Here is a 20,622-nt window from a genome sequence, read left to right on the forward strand (position 1 = left end):
AGGTAAACATGCATTAAGGGCACTGGGGTACTGTTTGTGCTATCTTTATTTTTGTAACTTTCAAGTCTGAAATTATCATTTTTAAATTTCTTAATTAGAAACCTTTTCAAAAATTTAATCAGCAAACTAATATGTTAACTATCCCACATGCTGTGATGCGCTTACCTTCCAATATGCTGAAATCCAACATTATCAAGTTTGTGTATTGATAGGATTTAAATTAAACAATAAAACTGAGCCCATTCTCTATTCCCAAGAGAGAAGTTAGGTTATTTTCTGATTATAATACCGCTATCCCTGCCACACTTGGGTTAATTCTTCCTTTGAATCATTTCCCTTTTTTTGATTCAGTTGATTTCCCTGTGGAAGTCAGTTCAACAATCAGCTGGGGAAAAAGCATAAGGGAATTTCATAGAATTTACCCAATGCAAATGTTGCCCCATCACCCTCCTGAGATAGAGTTTGACTGTCTAGACCCAAACTTCATAAAGTAAATAAAAGAAATTATAGAAGTAATAAATTTTAGTCCCTGTATTTGAATGTTTTGATTGAGTAGGATAATTAAAAACTGAGAAAATGGCAGTCTGTTAATAAATGCTTCAACTCTGACATATCCCCAGATAACATTTATTATTGGTATCTTGCTCTAAAATCTGGAAATATTGACATGTAGTTAACTCATTAAAATCAGGTACTACTTTCATAAATCAATAATATATGAACCATTTAATGAGCTTCCTTTAAATTTTTTTTTAATGTTTATGTATTTTTTTGAGAGAGAGTGGCAGTGGGGACCCACGGCAGAAAGAGAAGGGGGACAAAAGATCCAAAGTGGACTCTGCACTGACAGCGGGGAGCCCAATGTGGGGCTTGAACTCACGAACCGTGAAATCAAGACCTGAGCCAAAGTCTGACTCTCAACCAAATGAGCCACCCAGGTGCCCCTTTATGATTCCTTTAAAAGAATGTTTACTTCAAAACACATAGCTTACAGGGGCGCCTGGGTGGCGCAGTCGGTTAAGCGTCCGACTTCAGCCAGGTCACGATCTCGCGGTCCGTGAGTTCGAGCCCCGCGTCAGGCTCTGGGCTGATGGCTCAGAGCCTGGAGCCTGTTTCCGATTCTGTGTCTCCCTCTCTCTCTGCCCCTCCCCCATTCATGCTCTGTCTCTCTCTGTCCCCCCAAAAAATAAATAAACGTTGGGAAAAAAAATAAAAAAAAAAAAAAGTTTAAAAAAATAAATAAATAAATAAAAAAATAAATAAATAAATAAAAAAACACATAGCTTACAAAGAATCACCTCTGAGAACAGTTTATCATCACATTGACTATTAAACGCCCAGTGTTGGGACACCTGGGTGGCTCAGGGGGCTGAGCGTCCAATTCTTGATTTTGGCTCAAGTCATGATCTCGTGGTTGGTGGGATCGAGCCCCAGGTCGGGCTCTGCGCTAACAGTGTGGAGCCTGCTTAGGATTCTCTGTCACCCTCTCTCTCTGCTCCTCCCCGACTTGTATATGCAGGTGAGCATGCGCCCGCTCTCACATTCTGAAAATAAATAACTTAAAAAAAAAAAAAAAAAGGAATGAAAAAATAAAAATAGAAGCTCACTTTTTAAAAACACAGGCTAAGATGAGAGAGAGATAAAAAATCAGAGTGAGGGAGGGGCGCCTGGGTGGCTCAGTTGGTTGAGCATCCAACTTTGGCTTAGGTCATGATCTCACGGTTCCTGGGTTCGAGCTCCGCATCAGGCTCTGGGCTGATAGCTCAGAACCTGGAGCTTCCTTTGTATCCTGTATCTCCCTCTCTCTCTGCCCCTCCCCTGCTCGCATTCTGTCTCTGTTCTCTCAAAAAGGAATAAACGTTAAAAAAAAAATTGCTTTTAATAAAAGATAAAATAAAAAACAAAATAAAATAAATCAGAGTGAATAGCTAAGATATAAAAACACATCTCCGTACCGGTGGCAAAGATCCTACAGGCATCTGGTACATCTGAAACGGGGGTCCGGCGGGTGGAGGATGGGGGGGATGGCCTGGCGTTTGGCACTGTTGCAGCTGTGGGGGTGCAATATAAGGATTAGCCCTGCTGCTTACAGGGGTGTGACGATATGGATTGTGTCCTTGTTGGGGCGTTCCTTGCGGTGGGCTCCCAAAATTGGAAGGAGGGAGACTACTTGGCTGAGAAGGCAGGTAAGTATTCATTCCCATCTGTGCAGAAGGTGGAGCACCATACTGAGCCTTCGAAATGGCTGGTGAGCACGCATTCGACGCATCTTGGGATCCAGTTGTAAAAGGGAGAGCAGCTGGGGACTTGGAGTATGCTGAGTGTCCAGCCGATGCTGCCACAGTTGTTAACGGCGACTGTCCAATATTCCCAAAAGGATCACTACTGCTTGATACCTGAGAGAAGTAACTAAAGGTCTGTGGGGTAGACGTGTGAGCAGAAGTCTGACCGAGGAAGCTGTCCTCCTCCCCAACATCGGTGGAATCTTCTGAAAAGGAACAGGAGAGCCAAAGATTTAAAGGATATTCTATTTTTCTGTAGCTACGATCCTATAAGGCAGATCGAACAATTGCACGTGTTCTTTTTTCTATTTCTGCATTACAAAAAAGAAAGAAAGAAAGAAAGAAAACCTTGTTCTTTTTTTCTTTGAGATGAAAAACTAGAAAATAAGAATACGAAACAACAAAAGGAGGGAAAAATCAGAATTCATTCATAAGCCCACCTCCCGAAGACAATCACTGTTAACACGTTAATGTTTTGGTACATAACCTTTTATATTTTTTAAATGAATAGTCAAGTATTTATTGTAAATATATATAAATTACACATATCTGTATATAGGAGTGTTTGAAAACAGAAACAAAACCTATACCTACTATTTTTACATCTTATTTTGAATCTCCTCCTGGTAAAAAATAATTCAAATATTTTCTGCTACCAAATACACGCAGTTTTATTTCTACAGTAATAAGAAACTTAAGTACAGACATGAACTCTGTTGACAAGAAGGGGTGTGTCGGGACTCTTACCTACAAAGCATTCATTGTACAAATGAACACGTGGTATTTGTATTCCCAAGGCAAAGTAGGTCAACCATTAATTGCCATCCCTAAAATCACACTATTGCGACCAGAGAACTAGCCATTAGAGAATGCCAAATCACTAAAAAAGCCATTTTCTAACCAAAGTTCACTTCTCTTCACTTCCCTTTGCCCAAACTGATCTTCACCACAGGGATTATCAACCCCAAACTACCTTCTCTTCTGCAACCAAGTTGTAAAATAAAAGTATTCTCCCTCTACATGGCCTCAAAAGTCCAACCCACTCTTCTTACCAAACTTTTATAAGCCCTTAGCTTGTAGAAACTTTCTTCCTAGGGGCGCCTGGGTGGCTCAGTCAGTTGAGCGTCCGACTTCGGCTCAGGTCATGATGTCACCGTTCGTGGGTTCGAGCCCTGCATGGGGCTCTGTGCTGACAGCTCAGGGCCTGGAGCCTGCTTCCGATTCTGTGTCTCCCTCTCTCTCTGCTCCTCCCCTGCTCACACTCTGTCTCTCTCTCAAAAATAAATAAAGATTAAAAAAAAAATTTTTTTTAAAGAAACTTTCTTCCTAATCTTTTCCTTCCCCCGGCTCATTCCCTCTTATCTCCTACTGCTGGAGGCATGGAGCCCAACAGAAGACCCACACTCAGCACACAGGCACACTGTGATCCTTGCCCCCGAGAGGCCTTCTTTCACTGGCTCACAGAGATTCTGGCTTGAGCTTCTAGGCTGCTCCCACTGTATTTCTCACGCATCAATTTAACTGAGATACTCCACTACTCAAAATACTCCTCTCCATTGTTTCTTTGTAACCAAAAATAAATTCTCACCTCCTTCACAAAGCCCTTTGTCTGCTGGCTTTATTCTCCTTTGGAGATACATCTCCAGTTCCCTCTCTCTCTTTTCAGCTGCCTGGACCTCACTTGTCTTACATTTCTCAGTTCACCTCTCAACAACTAAAAACATGGAATGGAAACAAACAAACAAACAAACCCCTGTGGTATCTTTCTTCCTTTAAGACAACCTGGGAGCAACCTGACCCAAGAGACTTTTTTCTGATTAGCATCAACTGCAAATGAAATACTGATCTCCGCATGCTGCCAGCTCACCTCAGGGGCACTTTCTAATTACATGTGGACACATTCGGCATCGAAACCTACAACCTTAATGAGCACTTGTACACTTTTGACACTCCCAAATCTGTCTCAAACCAGGAGCGTTCTCCTGTGCTCCAGAACCTATCAACCAACTGCTTCCTCAACACTTTTGGCAGACTCAGCCACATACACCTCAAACCTACTAAGCCTGAAAAAGAACTTACCACCTTAACTGTCCTCCTTCATGCGCTCCTTTTAGCACACCGCACTATCTCAACAGGTGTTCACCAACATCCATCCAGACACTCAAACCAAAACATCATCTCAGACTCCTCCCCCGCTTCGTTTCTCAATCCCTTCATTTAACCATTCAGACACTCATTCAAGAAACATGTACACAGTATCCATTACACGCCAGTCAGGGAGCCAGGTCTTCTGGCTAAAACTGAAGGAAGAGAAGGAGCCTCTGGGCTGATAAAGCTGACAGTATGGCCCCCAGGGAGTCACTGAGGCCCAACAATTTATAGTCTAAAAAATCTCTCCCCTCTCTTCCCTGCTCTTCATACCCAATGTGGCTGGGTAGGGCTAGAGTGCCATCCACTCGTGCCTGACTCCCAGTGGCCCCCAGACTGACCGCTCTTGCTACAGTCAGCTTAACTCTGGTGCAATCTCAGAAAACTCCAGTCTTTCTGAAACACACCTCCAGTTTCACTGCCTTGTTACCTTAAGATCCTTCGAAGGCTCCCCCACACCCTACAGGATGAACTACAAACTCCTCAGTACGGCATATGAGGCGCTTCGTGATCTAGTCCCCACTGACTACTCACGCCACTCCTCTGCACACACTCTAGCAACAGCTGCAAACTTCAAGAAGCCCACAGTCCAACTAGAGAGGCAGATATGTTTATTTCACAAACATGTAGGTAATACTATGTGCCAGGCACTGCACTCGGCACCTTACAAAAATCAATCCACTTCTCCTTACAGTTTTATGAGGCTGTACGGACATGGAAAGTGAAGCACAGAGAGGTAAAGTAACATGCCTAAGGTCATACAGCAAGTTCCTGGCACAGCCAGGGCTGGAACGCAGTCTGTGCCCCTAGATACTGTGGTCTGGGTAATGCCACACAATCATTAAAAAGCAACACCCCTAGACAATAATAAGGAAATGAAAGAGCTAGGGTGCACGTAGGAGTGGGGGCCAAGGAGAACAGGAAACGGCTTCTTAGACAATGTGATGATGCACTGTCTTGAAAGATGAGAACTGCATCGTGTACCTCTACTTTGCAAGTATTACAGGTCTATCCTAGGAGATCTCCTACTGTATCCTAGTTAAGAAGCACTATGCTCTTTGCATTCCCTGCCAGCACCTGGCACACTAGCATGTGTTCGACAAAAATCTGTGTAATGCCAGTGCCAGCGTGGAGCGTCCAGCCCTCGGATCAGAGGATTCCTCGACGAAAAGCAAGTCTCATGATCTGGCCCCCTACTTCCAATATTTCAAAGTCCCCGGGCCACTCAAACCTGGCCACGGATGGCCCTGGCAAGCCACCCAGAGTCGCATCGAGGCGCAAGGAATACCTCCTTTCCGACCCTCGTCACCCCACGCCCTCCGCCCGCCTCCCTGCACACACTCTTCCCACCGGACACCTCCCCCCCGCCCCCACTACCTCCAGGCAGGAGCAAGGAGGCCGAGGCAGCGGTGGCTTGGGTGACTGGGATGAAGGGCACGTTGAAGCTGAATTCCGTGGCCGAGGAGGAGAAGAGTAAGTTAGTGCCCGAGGAGGAGGTAGAGGCGGCGCCGCCGCTACCGTTAAGTTTCCTCTCGGCCATGGCTGCGGCCCACCGTCCGTTACACGTCTCCTGGCAGCCGGTGCGGCACCACCGGCCGGAAACCGGTCACACTCGGGGCCAGCACACTTCCGCACTTGCGCACAAGGCCCGGAACTCGGGTCGGCTCGTCAGCAGCCTTGCCCTTCCCCTGGAAAGCGCCGCCAGCAACCAACATGGCGGCGCTGGCTTCACGCCCGTGTCCTGGCACGTGACACTCCCCGGCGCGGCCGCGGCGGAGGCTGGGACTGGAGCGTGGGAGTGGCAGTACTGCTGGTTCTGAATCGAGTTGACGCCGAGGGTCACGGATTGCGGGGGGCGCGCTGGGCTGCCTAAAAGTATCGACAGAAGAGTTTAACTGGCAAGATTTTGGAGGAACAGCGGGAACCTGCAGGAGCAGTCAGCAGAGCGCTGTCCCCATTGGGAGGGAAGAAGAGGTGTTGAGCCATTTGTAGCCAAAGCTGAGCCCAACTCACCCACGCTAGCACTCACATCCAACCCGCCCACATGTCTTTCTGGACTGAACTGAACTCTTTTTGTTGGCCCAGAAATAGAAACGGTAAAACTTTTGAAGTTTTTAAGCCATGTTTAAAAAAGGAGCCAGGGAATTGAAATTTGGAGATGCTACATTTTAAAATAGCTTTCTATATCTGTCTACAATAATCTGATTAGTTAAATCCCAAAATGCGCCGTGGGTGACTTGGATGTAATTGTCACCTTTCATGTAGGTAGAGATTATGAAATAAAAAATAACAGACAAGTAGCTTTTTTGGAGGGAGGGAGAGAAGGATAGACCCCAAAAGAAGCTTTGAAATAATGAAACTCCTCCCCTGCAGCCATTCACTCCTGTGCAGAACCTGTTTACTTAATTCAGTAACTATTTAGTGTGCTTACTGTCAGAGATAAACAAAGTGAGACACTAGTTAAAGCAGTAAGGATAGATTTTACTGGGTAATAACTACTACAACAGGAAAGAGGGTACATCGTGAACTGAACTGAACTTCCCCAAAAGACTGCAGACTTTCCAAAGATCAGAGTGCTAAGGGGAAAGCATTGAAAGATGCCAAGGGATGTTGGTCCACGTGACTAGGCCACCTAGGTTTGTTAACTGCCAATTATCTGGAGGAGAAACAAACTTCTCATATCTTTATGACAGGCAGTTGTACAAGTTAGAGCAATATACCACCAGGCTGGGAGGAGATGGGCCTTGAGAAGACAGTTCTGTATGACAGATTTACATCTCAAAATTATAAGGGATATAGAATTGCAAGTTTTCTAAAGTAACTGCTCTGAAATGAAGCTCAGGGGCCCAAATGCCTAGCACCAGGTTTTGGCTGGAACATACAGTAAGTTCTCCTGGCAGCGTTGAGCTTTCTCAGGGCAGGCATTTTAAGGAGGACTGGGGTCATTCTAGGGACATGACCTTACACTGTTAGAAACCTTGGTAGAATTGGGTCAAGGAGAGAGTCTTTGTCGTTCCTATGGGTGACCAAGGCACTACACGAAACACTGCGGGTTCGGTGGTGTTTAAGAAAGACACAGAAACTTTCCATCTTAGAGCTTATAGTTTGGCCAGGAAGACAGGAAAGTAAACAGTGGTGAAAGTTGTAATGTAGAATTTCCCAAGTGTGTTATGTCTAATATGGACACCATCAGGGGAGGGAGGTATAACCCTTCTGTGAGAAAAGATAGCAAATATTTAGACTAATCAGACCATCAACAAAGGACCTACATAGTGTTGAGTGACGTGAAAGGCTTCCTCGAAGAAGAAAATTTAAAGTCAAGCCCTGAAAGACAATGAGTAGAAGTTAAGTGGAAAATCTGGTGGTTGGGGGGGGGGGGTGGTTGGAGGAAGCAATGAGAGATCATTTCAAAAAAAGTCACAGTATGTAGGAATACCCTGAAATGCCACACTGAGCAACTGGAAGAATGTTGGGAGATGAGAATGAAAAGCAGAGCAAGGCCAGATGATGCAGGGGCTTACAAGTCAAGAGCAACAGGGAGCCAAAGAAGGGGTTAAAAGAGGGTAGAGAGGGGAGCCTGAGTGGCCCACCTGGTTGAGCATCCGACTTCAGCTCAGGTCATGATCTCACGGTTTGTGGGTTCAAGCCTGGCGTCAGGCTCTGTGCTGACAGCTCACGAGCCTGGAGCCTGCTTCACATCCCTCTCTCTCTCTGCCCCTCCCCCCGCTTGCTCTCTGTCTCTCTCTTAAAAAAATTAATTAACATTAAAAATGTTTTCAATAAAAGAGGGTGGTGGGGCGCCTGGGTGGCTCAGTCGGTTAAGCGTCCGAATTCGGCTCAGGTCACGATCTCGCGGTCTGTGAGTTCGAGCCCCGCGTCAGGCTCTGTGCTGACAGCTCAGAGCCTGGAGCCTGTTTCAGATTCTGTGTCTCCCTCTCTCTGACCCTCCCCCATTCATGCTCTGTCTCTCTCTGTCTCAAAAATAAATAAGCGTTAAAAAAAATTAATAAAAGAGGGTGGAGAAATAACATTTGCCCTGTAGAAAGTCCACTCTGACTTCAGTGTAATAAAGTAGATACGGAAAGAGCAACCCGGGCTGCTACAGTGGACCAGGGGAGCCGTGAGAGTGGCTCAAATTAGAGCAATTGCAGTAGGAATGAGCAGAGAATTCCTGGGGTAATTCCTGGGGAGAGACATCACATTGAACCAAAGTGTCTTCATTTCCTTCCTCCTGAAACTCTGTGGAAAACACAAATAGGTGTGTTTGATTTTTAAACCCAGAAGGATAAGGGGGATAGGAGAGGATTCTGCAGCAGCAAGATTCCGCACACACACACGAAAATGGACCTGTAGTGGGTGAGTTAGCAAACCAGTAATGGGGAGCCCAAGAGCAACTTGTTTGCACCACAGAATCTTCATAAGATTGAGGGTCTGATGACCCCAGGCACCTGAAGCTAAAGAGTTTGGAAGATTGGGTAAAACTGTGGGAGAAGCTGTTAGGTCTGTACCCCTACTCTGAGTAACTGGACCACTAACCATCCCCCTTCTGGAAAAAAAAAAAAAGACGAAATTTTCCCTTCCGGAGTGGGTAACAGAAGAAACACTTAGCAAACGTGTACATACTGAATAAAAAAATAATCTCTCCCACAACCCCAGCCAAGTTTCTCCACTCAGCTCTGAGAACACTGGCTGCCAGATCTTCAACCTTCAGGCAGAAGATTAGAAAATTCTTCTTTGGGGCATGGGAAAGAGAGATGTAGAGGTGCTGAAATCTGGAGTCCCTAGGAAGACAGCCCAGCCAGATCACCCCATATTAAGTTCACAATCAACAATCCCTATTTATATGCTCTGAGCTCCCAATCACCTTGTCAGTCCCCACACTTTTTTTTTTTTTCAGTCGCTTCTGTGGCCAATGTGGGGCTCAAACTCACAACCCTGAGACCAAGAGTTGCATGATCTACGGATTAAGCCAGTCAGGTGCCCCTAGCCCCCACACTTTAAATATGATCACCACATAGTTGAGAAGATCCTTTAATGTGAAAGAGATCAAAACAAGACACACACCAAAGGAAGAAGAAATAGCAACTTAGAATAAACAACCCACACGGGAAGAAAAAGACTTAGAAAATCTGTCAATAATATCCTCAGAGGGATAAGAGGGTCAGTAACCAAGAAACAAGATCGGTGTGTTGTTTTTTAAAAAAATGTTTTTTAACATTTATTTATTTTTGAGAGACAGAGACAGAGCATGAGCAGGAGAGGGGCAGAGAGAGAGGAGACACAGAATCCAAAGCAGGCTCCAGGCTCTGAGCAAGCTGTCAGCACAGAGCTCGAACCCACAAACCGTGAGATCATGACCTGAGCCGAAGTCGGACGCTCAACCAACTGAGCCACCCAGGCGCCCCCAGGATGTCATTTTAAAAAGAAAATAAATGTTCAGGGAACACACAAGAAAATCAGTAGAAGGAAGATAAATAGGAAATTTCCCAAAAAGTAAAGCAACAAGACAAACAGATGGGAGCTAGGAGAGAGACATAAGAAAATTAGAGTGCTGGGCAAGGAAAGCCAATATCTGTACATTAAGAGTTCTGCTAAGAATAGAGACAGAGAAAACGCAGGGGAGGGAATAATCAAAGAAAAAACATTTTTATTCCCAGAAATGAAGGATACCAGTTTCCAGATTGCAAGGGTTGAGTACCCAGCACAATAGTTGAAAATAGACACACACACGAGAAAACGCTGGAGACAAATAGAAGATTCTTAAGGCTCCAGAAGGATAAAAACAGGTCAAATGCAAAGGAATTCAGCTCTCAAAATACTTACCCCTCCAGCACACCTTCTAAGAAAGCAAATGGAGGAGGTCCTCCACCAAAATAAAGGAATAAGCTAAGGAAGTCTTCCTATGTGGGATACAGGAAACGTGATGTGCAACCACAGGTGTACCGGAGAACGTAAGCTGTTTTAACAAAAAAAAAAAGACTGCAAAATGCAGTGGCTCAAAGTGAAGGTTCATTTCCCACATGAGAGTACATGCAGGTAACCAGTTTTTCATCTTCAACACAAGGCTTCCAAGGCCGCTCTAGTTTTTTGCCAGCCAAGGCAGCGGCCAGAGGTCAGAGCAGTTCAGGCACAGACGTCTCATCTTAAGAAGTAAGGCAGACCTTGTACAAATCACTTCTGTTCACATTCTGCTAGTGAGAACTTGGACAAAAGGCACTCCTGGTACAAGAGCTGGAAATACGATCCTCACCTGAGTATCCACATCCTACCTACAATTCTGTAACTGTTCTGTATGGAGAAAGAAGATTTTAGTGGGCAAATGATGATCGCCACCACAGTCTGCCCCTCTGGCCACCAAACGCCAACCCTTCTTCCCAAATGTAGAATATACTCACTCCTCAAAGGAAGCAACATGCTGCATCCTGTTCAACAGTCTAGGATCTGTGGGTGCAGCTCAGCCCTTTCCACTGGGCCTGGATGTGGCTTCTCACCTATGGCGATAGGGCACATTAGACAGTCATGGGCTGAGAACAGGGTAACTGTATGGAGACTCCCACCGTTGCACAGAAATGATTAAATCCTACGAGGCATAAATTGAAAATACTCCCTGAGAGTGGAGAATGTTTTTGATTGGTCCTGACTGCCCCTGGTTTGGGCCTCTAGAAATACTTCCTCAGTCTACAGTCCTCCCTGGCCTCAGCTTTGCCCTCAGGGAGGTTTCTTCTTGTCCCTGACCATCCATGGCTATATCCCAAGTGGCACGAGGAGGCACGTCCTCTTTGGGGGCTGTACAGCTTTGGTAGCCCACTGTCTCTCCTATGAGTCTGGGGCCTGAGACTTGCCTTAAAACTTGACAAGTTGCAGACTTTTTCAGGCCAAGCTCCTGGCATTTTATTTCCTGAAAGTTCCATGTTCTTTACTTCCTTGTCTGACTTGAGCCCTTTTTCTGTCAGCCTAATAGGTATAGGTGGGAAAGCTACATCCTTGATCTGACCTTTGCCATAAGGCAGGATTCTTTAGTTTACCAGAGAAATCTTAAAAGACCCTTGGAAATGCCTTTGAGCAAGATTCTTACCTCCTCTGATCTGAATACTGAGGCCCTGGTCTCTCCTGTGCTGCCTCACTTGATGGTCCTGGCTACCTGTGGCTATCGAGGTCTAGAAATGTGGCTGTCTGAATTGAGAAGTGCTGTAACTGTAAAATGCACACCAGATTTCAAAGAATTCATTCTAAAAAAAGAAGATAAAATATTCATTAATAACATTTATATTCATTATCCCAATTACAATATTTGGAATATGTCAAGTTAAATATAGTACTAAAATTTTTTAAGTTTATTTATTTATTTTTGAGAAAGACAAACCCAGTGTGGGGGCGGAGGGGCAGAAAGAGAGGGAGAGAGAGAACCCCAAGCAGGATCCACACTGTCAGCACAGAGCCCAATGTGGGGCTCAAACTCATGAAACCATGAGATCATGACCTGAGTTGAAACCAAGAGTCAGATGCTTAACTGACTGAGCCACCCAGGCACCCTACTATTAAAATTAATGTGATCTGGTTTTTTTTACTTTTTTTTTTAACATTTATTTAGTTTTGAGAGATGGAGACAGAGACAGCATGAGTGGGGAGAAAGCGGGAGACAAAGAATCTGAAGCAAGTTCCAGGCTCCAAGCTGTCAGCGCAGAGCCCAATGCGAGGCTTGAACTCATGGACCATGAGATATGACCTGAGCTGAAGTTATAGGCTTAACCGACTGAGCCACCCAGGTGCCCCTCTTTTTACTCTTTAAATCAACTTTATTGAGGTATAATTTACATGATAAGTGCATGAACTGTAAGTATACAATTTTATGAGTTTTGACAAAAATATCAGTATAGAATAAATCCATCACCCTACAGATGCCTGAGTGGCTCAGTTTGTCGAACGTCCAACTCTTGATTTCAGCTCAGCCCATGATCTCACAGTTTGTGGGATTGAGCCCCACATCTAGCTCTGCACTGACAGCACAGAGCCTGCTTGGGATTCCCTCTCTCCCTCCCTCTGTGCCCCTTCCCCACTCATGCATGCACACTATTTCTCTTGCTCCCTCTCTCAAAAATAAAACATTTAAACATTTTTAGAATGTTTTATTTATTTTTGAGACAGAGAGTACAAGCGGGAGCGGGGGAGAGACACACAGAGAGGGGAACAGAAGATCCGAAACAGGCTCCGCGCTGACAGGAGCAAGCCCCACGCGGGGTTCAAACTCACAAACTACAAGACCATGATCTAACCCAAAGTTGGACGCTCAACCAACTGAGCCACCTAGGCGCCCCATCAAAATAAGTATATTTTTTTAAAAATAAATCTATCACCTTAGACTATTCCTTTGTGTTCCTCTTTCCAGCCAATTAATAACGTCATAAATTCTATTCCCAGCCCTATTCCACCACTGATCTACTTTCTATTTTTTACATTTTTACATCTGTCTTTAGTAAGTTTTGTATAAATGGAACCATATAGTACATATTCTTTTGTGTCTGACTTATTTTGATTAATGTAATATTTTTGAGGTCCATCCATGTCATGTGAATCATAGGTCATTCTTTTTTCCTTGTTAAGTAGTGTTTTATATGACTATACCACAGTTTGCTTATCCATTCATTGGTTGGTAGAGATTTAGGTTGTTTCAAATTTGGGGCTATTATTATTAAAGTTGCAATGAAAATTTATGTAAAAATATTCATGGGAAATGTTTTCATTTCACCTAGGAGTAGAATTACTGAGTCTTCTAGTCATGTATATTCAACTTTGTAAGAAATTGCCACATGATTTTCCGTCATCTTTTTTTTTAATGTTTATTTATTTTTGAGAGAGAAAGAGACAGAGTGTGAGTGGGGGAGGGGCAGAGAGCAATGCAGAGACACAGAATGTGAAGCAGGCTCCAAGCTGTCAGCACAGAGCCCGATAACTGTGAGATCATGACCTAAGCCAAAGTCAGATGGTTGACTGACTGAGCCACCCAGGTGCCCCTTTTCCATCATCTTATTTTCCCACCAGTAATATCTATACTTGGTGTTGCCAGTATTTTAAATGTTGGCCATTCTAACCGGTGTGTAATATTATCTCACTATGGTTTCTTATTTGTTTTCTATTTAGAGAGAGAGAAAGAATGTGTGCACATTCAGGCACATTCAGGGTGGGAGGGGCAAAGGGTGGGTGGGTGAGAGAGAGAGAGAGAGAGAGAGACAGAATCTCAAGCAGTTTCCACACCCAGTGCAGAGCCTGATGCAGGGCTCCATTTCACAACATTGAGATCATGACCTTAACTGAAATCATGAGTCAGGGGCTTAACCAACTGAGCCATCCAGGTGCCTCAGTTTGTTTTCAATTTTTTTTTTAAATTTTTAATGTTTTTTAATTTATTTTTGAGACAGAGAGAGACAGAGCATGAGCAGGGGAGGGGCAGAGAGAGGGGGAGACACAATCTGAAGCAGGCTCCAGGCTCTGAGCTATCAGCACAGAGCCCGACGTGGGGCTCAAACTCATGGAGTGTGAGATCGTGACCTGAGCTGAAGTCAGATGCCTAACTGACTGAGACACCCAGGCACCCCAGTTTGTTTTCAATTTTTAATTGAAGTATAGCTGATATATCTTTCAGGTGTAAAATATATTGATTTGACAGTTATATACATTATGAAATGCTCACCACCACAAGTGTAGTTTCTACCTGTCACCAAAGTTATAACAATATTATTGATTATATTCCCTATGCTGTGTTTTTCATTCCCGTGATTTACTGATTTTATAATTAGAAGGTTGCACCTTTTGGGGCACCTGGGTGGCTCAGTTGGTTAAGTGTCCGACTTCAGCTCAGGTCATGATCTCACAATTTGTGAGTTTGAGCCCCACGTCAGACTCTGTGCTGACAGCTCAGCTGCTTCAGATTCTATGTCTCTCTCTCTCTCTCTCTCTCTCTCTCTCTCTCTACCCCTGCCCTGCTTGTGCTTTGTATATCTCTCAGAAATAAATAAACATTAAAAAGTAAATAAATAAAAAAGAAGTTTCTACCTTTTATCAACTCTTAATGTGACTACTAATAACTTTTAATTTACATATATGGCCTGCACGATATTTCTGGGAGGCTGAATATACAATGGCCAGACCATATTTAACAAAAGAACTGACAACCTCTGCAGCGATTGGCCTAGAAAAGTCAGAACTTGGTCAATGAGTCCAACTTCCCTAGTAGTTGCCCCCCACTCACTCCTCAGAAAACAGGGATAGTTAAGAAATCCCTTCTTGTTTCTGTGTTCCAAGAAAGGATTATAAATGCAAAAGACCAACTCATTCTTGAAAATTCCAACATAAGGGGGCGCCTGGGTGGCGCAGTCGGTTAAGTGTCCGACTTCAGCCAGGTCACGATCTCGCGGTCCGGGAGTTCGAGCCCCGCGTCAGGCTCTGGGCTGATGGCTCAGGGCCTGGAGCCTGTTTCTGATTCTGTGTCTCCCTCTCTCTCTGCCCCTCCCCCGTTCATGCTCTGTCTCTCTCTGTCCCAAAAATAAATAAACGTTGAAAAAAAAAATTTAAAAAAAAAAATAAAAAAAAAAGAAAATTCCAACATAAGGCTCACCTCCATCCTTCCTCAACGACTTCCTTGCTTTATGAAACTCAAAATTTACCACTCTCCTTTGAGATGTTTCTGAACGAACATTCTCCCTACTGCAACAGCATGAATGAAATCAATCTCCTTCGTTGTCTCAGGCATTTCATCTTTTACTGATTGCTACCTTCCTTCCAACCACTAAACTAGAGCCACCTTAGTTTGTGTTTGTTGTGATAACACCCCACTTACACCACTTGCTGAATTACTTAGAGTAATGCTAGCAGTTGTAATAAAGAGGCCTCAGAATGCAATGTTCATATAAAAATCCAGGCTGTCACACAGAGTCGTTCTAGTCATCACCATCCTGTCCATCACAAAGGAGGAAAGAACATATCCAGGCCAAAAGTTTTCTCCAAACAAATTGAGGGGGAAGTTCCAGACATAACATTTGCTCCCAGTTCATTGGTAAGAACCTAATCACAAAGCCCTACCTAGCTGCAAAGAAGGCTGGGAAATGTAGTCCCTCGTTGGGCAACCAGCCTCAGCTATACGTCTGTAGGTAGAAAATGCAGGTCTTCCCTAGGAAATCTATAGCTGTGGAAGATGGAGGAAACAGATTTTTCTGAAGGGTCAGTGAAACCATGAAAGGAAAGAGAATCTTAAGGATAATGGATAATGGTGGTAGGAGATCCTAGGAAGACAGTTTTGTACCAGAGGTAAAGGGCAGCAAGTCTAGATCAGAACAGGTCAAAAGGCTCTAGGAAAGATACCCAAGAAAAGGTGTCTAAACACCTAGAGAGGAAATTTAGGCAACGGATGGAAAATGTGTATTATCCATTCAGAAACCATTTATTGAGCACCTATGCTATGCCAGGCACTGTTCTAGGTGCTAGGGAATAAAATAACATGTAACTACCAAAATCATTGCTTCAAGGATCTTACAGTCTAGTGCAAATTCTAGTGCAGTTGAGGCTTAATTAATAACAAATGTGTAGAAAACTAGCAAATTTTTAAAAAAATTTACTCCACCCTGAAGGCAACTGCATTCAACTCTTTCTGCTGATTCTTTCAGGATTTCTGTTTCCAAATTAACATGATTACGTTGCCACTTCTGATGTTTTTCCTGTTTACATTATATTGTTGACTTTCCAGGTGAACAATGAGGATTTTGCCCCTTTTGATCTTTGTCCTCATCACATATATGAACCCTTTCCCCCTAGCCTCTTGCTGAAGTTAAATTATAACATTGGTTAGATTAACACTCAAGTTTTACCTTTATTATGATTACATAAAGATGATTCATAGCCAAATGATATAATAAGTTGTCACTATTTTAATTTTTGTTTGCAAGCTTTGTTTTCCTAGGCTTGGAACACTCTTCCCTCACTTTTTGCCTAGTTACCTCTTATTTATCTTTCAAGTCCTAGGGTAAATGTCACATTTCAGGAAAGTCCTCAAACATCCTTTGCCTTTACCCCACAGAGGTAGACAGGGTTATTTAATGCCGTCCTTAAAAATATAGGCTTGGTGTGGGGGCAGCGGTGCCATTCGTGGTGGCGGGAAGTCAAATCTTGCCACAGAGATGTGCTTTTATGGATCCTCCCTGGCCTCTTACATTTTCATAACTACTTAGTAGTAGTATCAACACATCTTGCCTCAGAAAAATTAGGTGTTATGATCATTCACATTTTAAAATAATGACATTTCGGGGTGCCTGGGTGGCTCAGTTGAGCATCAGACCTCGGCTCAGGTCATGATCTCACCATTTGTGAGTTCGAGCCCCAGGTCTGGCTCTGTGCTGACAGCTCAGAGCCTGGGGCCTGCTTCAGATTCTGTGACTCCCTCTCTGCCCCTCCCCTGCTCATTCTCTCTCTCTCTCTCTCAGGAATAAACAAATGTTAAATATATATACATACACACACACACACACACACACACACACAATGAAATAATGACATTTCAAAAGCACCGTGGGGTCTCTTTAAGTAAATCTGAGTGATAGTTTGTTTCTAAGTCACTAAATACAGAGGAAGAAACCTAAAGCTTCAGTGTTCCTCGCCACTGTTGACTTGGTATCCATCGGCAATTTCATATGAAGCAAATCAATCTGCAATTATTATAACTTAAAAGCAGACATTTTCATGTCCGCATACATTTAATTTGCCCGTTACTGGTCAAGACACTAACATATGGGATTTCTCCATTTAATACAAGGGTCTTGGCAACCCTCTCTGCTAAACACATGAATAAATGAACGACGTGGTGGTAGTGCCCTGGATTTGAAACTCCGTTTTCTCAGCTCACCCAAACTCACAAGAGCCAGATGTATAATCCAGTAGACCAATTAATTAGTTCACAATGAGAAATACAAACCACCCGCCTTTGCCCTAAGTAGGGCTTAAGCTTCGAGTTCAGTTCTTATTCTCAGGCTTTCCACTTTCCAGTCTCCATTCAGATCATCCTCCTGTTTAACACGCTCTTCAGCTGTGGATATTTCAGTTTTCTCAGGTGTGTTCCAGTCCTAGGAGAAACATGCTGTTTCATCCCTGAACTTGGATGTTTTTCTGAATTCCCTCACTAAAAGTTTACCCCTAGATTTGATCTTTTTGTATGTGTTAATGCCACCATCTTCAATCTTAGGGTATCCAGAGAGAGGCACACATTGTTTTACTCTGCTTAGCTTTACTGCCTTTCCCAAATACTGCGTTTTTTCACAAATTGAAAGTTGGTGACACCACCATTTGGCGCAAGTCCATTGACGCTATTTTTCCAAGACCATTTGCTCACTGGGTATCTCTACATCAGGTTGTGTTAGATCTTGGCAGTATTTCAAACATTTTCGTTATTACTACATTTGTTATGGTGGTGATCTGTGATCAGTGATCGTGACTTGCTGAAAGTTAAGATGACAGCATCTTTTAAGTTAAAAAATATTTTTAAATTGACATATATACTTTTTAAGACTTAAATATATTGCACGCTTGATAGACTACTGCATAGTGTACACATAATCTTCATGTGCCCTGGGAAACCAAAAACTTCATTTGATTTGCTTTATTATGATTTTCGCTTTATTGAGATGGTGTGGCACAAAGGGGCAGCATTTCGAAGGTATGTCTGTACACACCTTCTGCAGGAACCTGCCAAAGCTCCCTGGTTGTTTCCAGCTTCTAGGCAGAGGCAGACAGGTACGTTTCCACAGTGAGGAGCTTGCCTCTCAAATTATGAACTCGTCACTCTACCACAGTGCCAGAGATCCAGCAAAAGGCGCTTGTGAGTTTTCAAAGTACCCCTTATCCAAATGCATACCTCCCCCAGTGGAATCAGACTTTATGCAGCTGAGGGAGTCACTGTATGGGTGTTTCAGGCAGGGCGCCACAGAAAGGAGCAAAACAAAACAAAACAAAACTAGCACCAAGAGTGGATGGACCGACACCCAGGGCTGTTTTGCCCACTAATTTTGCCCAGAGAGGACCCGAAGGTCTCCTTGGGCTTGTGCTTTTGGGCTGCTGCGCCCTCCAGCCTGTGCAAGGGCTCGTATTACGAATTAATAAACCGGACCTCGGGAACTTCCCCCTTCACACTAGCACAGCGTGACAAAACGCGATACGCAGAGCTCAGCCTCGAAGCCCTTCCACCCACCAGCCCTGCGTGCCCTTCCTTTTGCCCATCTCCAAGATGGCGGCCGCCCCGCCGCCGCGTCGCCGCCGCGTCCTGGCTCCACCCCGCCCCACCCCCGCGCTCCCACCGCCCCTCCTCCCGCCCTCGGGGCCGCGCCGCGCGCTCCCGCCGCCCCTCCTCGCGCGAGCTCCACCCAGGTCGCAGGCAGCGCGGTCGGCGGCGCCTATTTCCCGCCATTGTGCGAAGTGGAGGCTGGGGGCCCGCACGCGCCGCCTGCCCGTGGCCAGCTGCTCCTTGGCTGCCGCCGCCACAGCCGCAGTTCCCTGAGGCGCGGACAGGCCGGGCGGCCCGCGCCCCGAGGCTCGCCGTGCGTGGGAGGGCGCGGGCGACGAGCGGCCGAGCCCCCGAGGAGGAGCCGCGGCGCGGGACGCCGGGCCGCGCCGGCCCCGGCCCGTCGGCGAGATGCCCTGTGGGGAGGATTGGCTCAGCCACCCGCTCGGGATCGTGCAAGGTTTCTTCGGTGAGTGGCGGCGCCGGGGGCGGGCTGGGCGGGCCGCTGAGTTTGCCGAGCCCGGGGCCCGGCCCCGCCGCGCGGCCCCACGCGGGGCTCCCCCGGAGGCTGGCGTGGCCGGCCAGGCCTGCGCGGAGACACCCCCGTGCCAGGGCCCGTGCCCGTGCCCGGGCCGCGGCTTCCCCGGCCGGCCGCAGGTGCCTCCCACCTGCCCGATTCGTGATTCGCGAGCGGCCAAGGTTACGCGGCGAGGAGCCGGCGACCGGCCGTGATTGCCGGCCTCGCTCCCCTCCGTGGCGCACCAGGGACCCGCGCCCCGCGTTTGACGCTTCGCGGAGGGGTCCTTGAACCTTCGGGGGGCCCGCCGAGACGGGGCGAGGAAAAGCACTTTGCCTATGGGAAGCCTGCAGGATATTTCAAAACTTCCGGTGTGTCGGGGGAGTGCTCGCTCGCAGCAGAAGTTGGCTCTAACTACTGTATTACACACATCCTCCCTTTTCGCGATAAGATTAGGGGTGACAGCTTAATTTTTTCTGTTATGACTTTAAAGCCTTTTTAGTACACGTCTGCTTTCGTGCCAGAGCTAGCAAGAAATGTTGAACTCAGCTGAGTTCCTACGTAGAAAAGGGCTTTGAATGCTGCAGACCAGCTTAGTAAATTTTAGTTGTAGTTCTTGTTAACGCTACTTTTCTGCTAAGCATCCATGGAGGAAAATTGAGGCTTGTTTGCGGTTAACTGGGCATTTTAACCCCCCTCTCCGTTCTTTTTGCACTTACGAGTGGTGGAGGCAAACCAGAAATCACTGTTAGATTGTGGCACCTGGAGGTAGCTTAGCAGTGAGTGGCCTTAGCTCATTTAAAACACCAGGCGGGTGTTAGTGAGAACGCCTTGATCTAGAAGCTAGTCTCCAGCAGCCAAAACCAGTGGCGTAAAATGCACGTATTTCTTGTAGGAGGGATTCAGCAACTCTTTATTCATTTTCCCTATAATTTGAACTAGTTTAGTTTTCTGGTTTCCCAGGTTGAAACTAGAAGCAGTAAATTAGAAGGCCTGTGTAGGCATCAGGACTGAGTCCGTGAACACTGACAACCTGATAAAGAAGTCTAAAACTATGTGTGTGTGTGTATGTATACATATATATATATATATATATATATATTTTTTTTTTTTTTTTTTTTTTTTTTTACTGTATCCATAAGGGTGCTTTGAGGAAGGGGCATATAGTCCTCCACTAAATCTTAGTAATTGATGTTCACATTACTGGAACCCATAACTGATGTCCAAAATAATGGCTCCAAAATGTGGAGTGAAGATTAAATTGCACAGTTGGTTTAGGTCGCTGTAAATGCATAGGTACTTCTTAGGGAAAATCCATCAAAAGTGAAACGTTTTGGGGCACCTGGGTCGCTCAGTCGGTTAAGCGTCCAACTCTTGGTTTCAGCTCAGGTCATGATGTAACGGTTCATGAGTTTAAG

At 45.2% G+C, this 20,622-nt stretch overlaps 2 protein-coding genes across 7 annotated transcripts in view; one reads left to right on the forward strand and one right to left on the reverse strand.

Annotated features, from left to right (window-relative positions):
• LOC115527083 (SEC23 interacting protein) overlaps positions 1 to 6,061 on the reverse strand; it is a 43,298-nt gene extending 37,237 nt beyond the window's left edge. For 3 of the 5 annotated variants that reach the window (XM_030334479.2, XM_030334476.2, XM_030334477.2), the window contains exons 1-2: positions 5,808 to 6,061; positions 1,956 to 2,488 (exon numbers count right to left, since the gene is read on the reverse strand). In XM_030334479.2, the coding sequence (XP_030190339.1) occupies positions 1,956 to 2,488; positions 5,808 to 5,970 (696 nt within the window). In that variant the 5' untranslated portion in view covers positions 5,971 to 6,061. The remainder of the gene's footprint in view (positions 1 to 1,955; positions 2,489 to 5,807) is intronic. The other 2 variants (XM_030334478.1, XM_030334480.1) reach the window with 2 other exon arrangements.
• A 12,762-nt stretch (positions 6,062 to 18,823) lies between these two features.
• LOC115526863 (minichromosome maintenance complex binding protein) overlaps positions 18,824 to 20,622 on the forward strand; it is a 48,258-nt gene continuing 46,459 nt past the window's right edge. Inside the window, exon 1 of one of the 2 annotated variants that reach the window (XM_030334192.1) lies at positions 18,824 to 19,156. In XM_030334192.1, coding sequence (XP_030190052.1) covers positions 19,099 to 19,156 — 58 coding nt within the window. In that variant the 5' untranslated portion in view covers positions 18,824 to 19,098. The remainder of the gene's footprint in view (positions 19,157 to 20,622) is intronic. The other variant, XM_030334193.1, reaches the window with a different exon arrangement.

Source organism: Lynx canadensis, chromosome D2 (assembly GCF_007474595.2).
Source record: "Lynx canadensis isolate LIC74 chromosome D2, mLynCan4.pri.v2, whole genome shotgun sequence".
Classification (NCBI taxonomy): Eukaryota; Metazoa; Chordata; class Mammalia; order Carnivora; family Felidae; genus Lynx; species Lynx canadensis.